Source organism: Capsicum annuum, unplaced genomic scaffold (genome assembly GCF_002878395.1).
Source record: "Capsicum annuum cultivar UCD-10X-F1 unplaced genomic scaffold, UCD10Xv1.1 ctg73597, whole genome shotgun sequence".
Classification (NCBI taxonomy): Eukaryota; Viridiplantae; Streptophyta; class Magnoliopsida; order Solanales; family Solanaceae; genus Capsicum; species Capsicum annuum.
Genome location: NW_025883626.1, coordinates 1 through 4,741, shown reverse-complemented (window position 1 = coordinate 4,741; position 4,741 = coordinate 1). Strand labels below are relative to the sequence as shown.

General features: G+C 36.8%; 1 protein-coding gene across 1 annotated transcript; it reads right to left on the bottom strand.

The window, feature by feature from the left end:
- Positions 1 to 590: 590 nt before the first annotated feature.
- On the bottom strand, positions 591 to 3,862 carry LOC124894394 (proteasome subunit beta type-3-A-like; the record flags this gene model as incomplete). Its single annotated transcript, XM_047405085.1, has 3 exons — positions 591 to 745; positions 869 to 958; positions 3,699 to 3,862. Coding segments are annotated over 3 exons (384 nt in total), but the record flags the coding sequence as incomplete, so codon positions are not given.
- Between the last annotated feature and the right edge of the window lie 879 nt (positions 3,863 to 4,741).

Below are 4,741 nucleotides of genomic sequence, written 5' to 3'. Positions count from 1 at the left end.
TCATTTCGGTGATATCACTCTTGACTGAGTGGCTCAACCACCAAATTCTATCTCGCCATCCCAATCATCTGTACACACCGGTGTTCTCTGTCTACAACCAAAAGAACGTGATAGAAATATTTTTGTAAATACTATTTTGCAATATTACGGCTTAATCTTTGACTCTAATTCTGGATAGTCCAAAAATGCATAGTCGTATACTTTACCATGCTGCCATGTTATCCTAGCCAATCCTGTGTTTCTAACAGGTGGTAAAATCTACCCCTCCCCAGCATCATCAAAGTCGCATCAAGTAAAAAAGTGCAACATCCACATTTGTCCACTCCACCCCGCCCCCACCCCCCGCCCCGGGGCATTTCCAATGTCAGAATTTTCACCCACCAAGCAGTGTCTGCTAAGAAAAAATCACTTCGCTAAATCTGCCAGTTTTACCAAATCAATCAGAGACAACAACTATGGGACTCTATGTAACCTCTAAACATATATTATATAAAGGAATGCCCGATTGCCAGCTGAAGCATCAAATAAAAACAGTTTTCAGCAACTTAATGACGATTATTTCCATTACTCAAGAAAAAATTCACTGTGATATATGGCATTCAAGCTAGAGACAGATTATGTAATTATAAAGCAAAAAAGAAAGCAAAAGCAGTAACAAACCATGTCAGGCTTGAACATGGCCTCACAAGCACCATAAAGTGATTCAGATGCAGTGCCAGAAACAACAAAATCTTTTGCGAGCTCCCTGCATGACAAGCGTTACATCTAAGTAGCAATACTATAAGCAAGCAATGCCATGGCGACCCTGGCAGAGTACATAACTCTACAAATTTTAGAGCTTGAAGCGGTAGAAAGAAACTCAACATACTTTGCTCCAATAGAGTCCATGGTGCAAATAAAAGGCTTGTCATCATCACCTAATCCAGCAATTACAGGTTGGCACAAGTATGGGCCAAACCTAGACAAAAAAAAAATGGATAATGAAGTTAATAAGAAGTTGATGAAGCATCGATCATCGATGACATGACAAATAACCCAGACTGGATTAAACAGGTTTTGTCCAACTAAACAGCTATTTGGAGTGATCATTTTTTGTTAAGTTCGTCAAGTCCAAATGATAAGGTTAAGCTTGATTAATTTTGGAGCTCCAATAAGAACAGGAGTTGTTCAAAAAGAAAGTTTGACAGCTTGTCTTGATTATTTAATTAACCACTTCATACGGATCATACCTGTAAAATCAATGTGTGTGATGTCTAAAACATGTCTGCATTGGGGTTTGGGGCTTGTGGGGTGTGTCTGTGGGGTGGTGGGTGTTGGGGGTGAGGGTGGGGGATGTTTGCAAGTAGTGGAATTCTAACACGTCATCTGACCTTTTTTTCCTTATCTTGAGTAACCATTTGGCTACAATGTAGGAAATATTTTCACACAAGAGTCCTTTTACTCTCCTCTGGTTTGTCGTTACTCATTCCTCACATCTCTTTTCTCTCTGTTCTCCTCTCTTTCTTCTAATCCAATAAATGAAACCTTCGATCAAGTCTATGAAGTAAATGGAAAACGTTGTCTCAGCCCACTCATCAGTTAAAGTCCAACTTTAGTCTAAGATCCAATGGATCAGTAGCTAGTTTAAGCTTAAAATTGAGGGTTTGTACTTTCAGGCACAAAAGAATTGTGGAACACGCCACCAAACATTAGCTTCTTTTTAAAAAAATACCCTGGCCTGCTTGCACACATATCTACTATTTCAGCAGGTACCAGCTACCTCCTATGAGCATAGTTGCAAGTAACTCTGCTACCAAGGCTTAGGAAAATGGACAAGGATCACCTTGTGTTTTTGCCTCTACTGGGACCTGAGATTCATGGTTCTCCAACCCCACTTCATACAATGCCAGATCTTAACACTTTACAGCGCAGCAAACATTAGTTCGAGTCATATTTGAGCTCGACCCTCAAATTATTACATACATTTCATTCAATCAATACTCTTTGGACTTCAACTTGGCCTGATAGGAATACATCTAAGAGAATGACTTGGGACCAACGAAGATTTAAATGTATCAAAAAAAAAAAAAAAATATATGCTGGGACCAAAAATATTCATAATCTATCTTCTCAATTCTAAAGAATATGATAAGATATGTAGAAGAAACATCTTTCACAACTTTACATGTGCTTGAGTGACCTTTTTCTAATGATCAAGAAATTCGCCAACAGCGAACCCTCAGAACCAACCAAAGCCTCAGAAATTCGGGTCCTCCCTCTACGCTTCTCCACTTATATCCAAGCTTAGTTCGTATGGTGTGGGGTTCAAACCTATGACCTAAGACACAAGTCCCTCAACCTTTGCCACTTGAACTAAACCCTGAGGGCAAAACGTGCTTCAATGACTTGCAACTTATTTCAAGTTTTTTTTTTCCATAAATCAACATATTTCAGGAAGTATTGTAAACGCCCAGAGGTATAACGTCTCCACAACTAGGTTCCTCCATTTTCTCACACTAAGCACACATAGATTGGGCAGCAATACAAGTGTACACTTTACAGTAGTACTTCAATGCTACCAATGAAGCAATGCTCCATAATGACATCTTGGTAAACAAAACTAAAGACAAAGATCAGAAAATACTTTCAGAAAATATACTTGGAAGGGAACATGAGAAAAATTAAAATGAACAGTTTTTTCCTTAACCAACAGCAGTTTGTTTTTATTTTTATAAAAGAAGACTTTCCATATACGGATGCTCTAGTAGCTGGAATAATGTTCGTGTAAAACAGGCAAGGCAATTTATATATACATACTTTGCCAAAATTCTGAAATAGGTGTAAAATTCTTCTATATTCAATTGCATAAGGACCATGAGTTGAATGACCTGGTTCTTTGTTACCTGTTAATCTTATTACTACTAATTGATAAGTTTTCAAATAAAATGCTGATAAAACAAATATAGAAGGCTAAAGCACCAACTGGATGCACACTTTTCCTCTTTGTCAGTGTCCTAAATGATATACTTTTCTACAGATGTGCTTAAAGGGGAAAAACATATGTGACGAAAAGAATTAATAAATGAGCTGGTATATTTTATTTTTTTTGGTTTAATAACCGTGGTGTCCGGTTCAACTTTATACTTTTCTACAGATGTGCTTAAATGAGGCGCTATATAAGCAGAATGACCTGGGCACAATTTTTTTTACTTTTATACAATCAAATCAAAAGGAATTGGGTTCCTCCTTATTTTCTGTATTTTTGGCTCAAAGGGAGAGAGAAAAAGGAAGAAGTGAAAAGAAGAAGGAAATAAGACCCATCTCATTCTCTACTTAGGGGCTATAATTTTCTCTGAAGAATTTCCTTCTTAATGAGATTAGCCATGAAGTCATCTAGAAAGAAGAGGCAGTACCAAGCAACATTAACATTAAGGTGGGAAAGAAATGGTACAGTATTGAAGGTCTAGGTATAATGGATGAAAGAAACAGATTTTAAACTTCTGATGCTTGTACATTTTTAAAAAGATTTCAATAAGCTTCACTAAGCAAAGTTCTTAAACTATGGCAGTCATTTAACCACTTTATACTCAAACTAAAAACTATCTCCTCAACTCTCAGAAAACGTTATTTATAATTAACAAACATCCAATTACAACTGTGAGACCATGTACTCTTCAGGAAATAAACATTAACATTGTCAAACATAAATAGTCACCAACCTCTTCTCATAAAGCATAGCAGATACAAGGCTGGCAAAGGTCTCAGGCTTCATATTCCTCTCCTCTCTAAGCTCATATAGCTTATGGCGGAAGACAAGACGTTGATGCCTAAAGAAACCATTATCAAAAGCACATATCAGTGTGCATAATCCAAACAAATCAAACTACTAAGTGGATCGTGATACACCCCCATCTCACCCCACAATCAACAAGAAAGTAACACCAAATAAAAAAGTGAAAATATAAACTTCATTGATTATTTTCTCACTGACCACACCCCCAACCACAGAAAGCATCCTAGTCAGTAATCACTAGCTCCAAACTCCCATTCAAAATTCCATGAATAAAATTCCTACAGCAATATAATTTTCTATTTAACGTGTTCTTAAATCTGACAAAAAATAGATCCTTTAAATGATTGTAGTTTCTAAAAAATGTTTAAACTGCTCAATCCAATTGGCAAGCATGAAAATTAGTACTAAAAATTACAACTCCTACTATACATCAATCCCAAACAAGTTGAGATTGGCTATATGAATCTCCACTTCTTCATTTAAGCTCATTTCATATCATTATCATACTAGATAAAATAAAAGTGAAAAACAAGTTAAACATACAAATAGAAAAATAATACGAATTTGCAACCCTTTCCCGAATAACTACGCTTTTTAAAGCCAAGGGTCTACCAGAAATGACCTCTACACCATAAATATAGGGTTAAGGTTTGCTTACATCTTATCCTCCCTAAACCCCACTGTAGGCCTACACTGGGTATGTTGTTGTATAATAATAATACTTATACTACTACTACTACAACAACAACAACAACATACCGAGTGTAATCCCACTACTAATTAACAACAAGTGGGGTCTGGAGGGTATAGAATGTACGCACACCTTACCTCTACCTTGTTAAGTAGAAAGGCTATTTTCGAAAGACCCTCAGCTCAAAGAAAGCAAAAACACAACATTATTGAAGATATAAGCAATAGCAACTACTACTACCACCACCACCACCACCACCACCACCACCACCACCACCA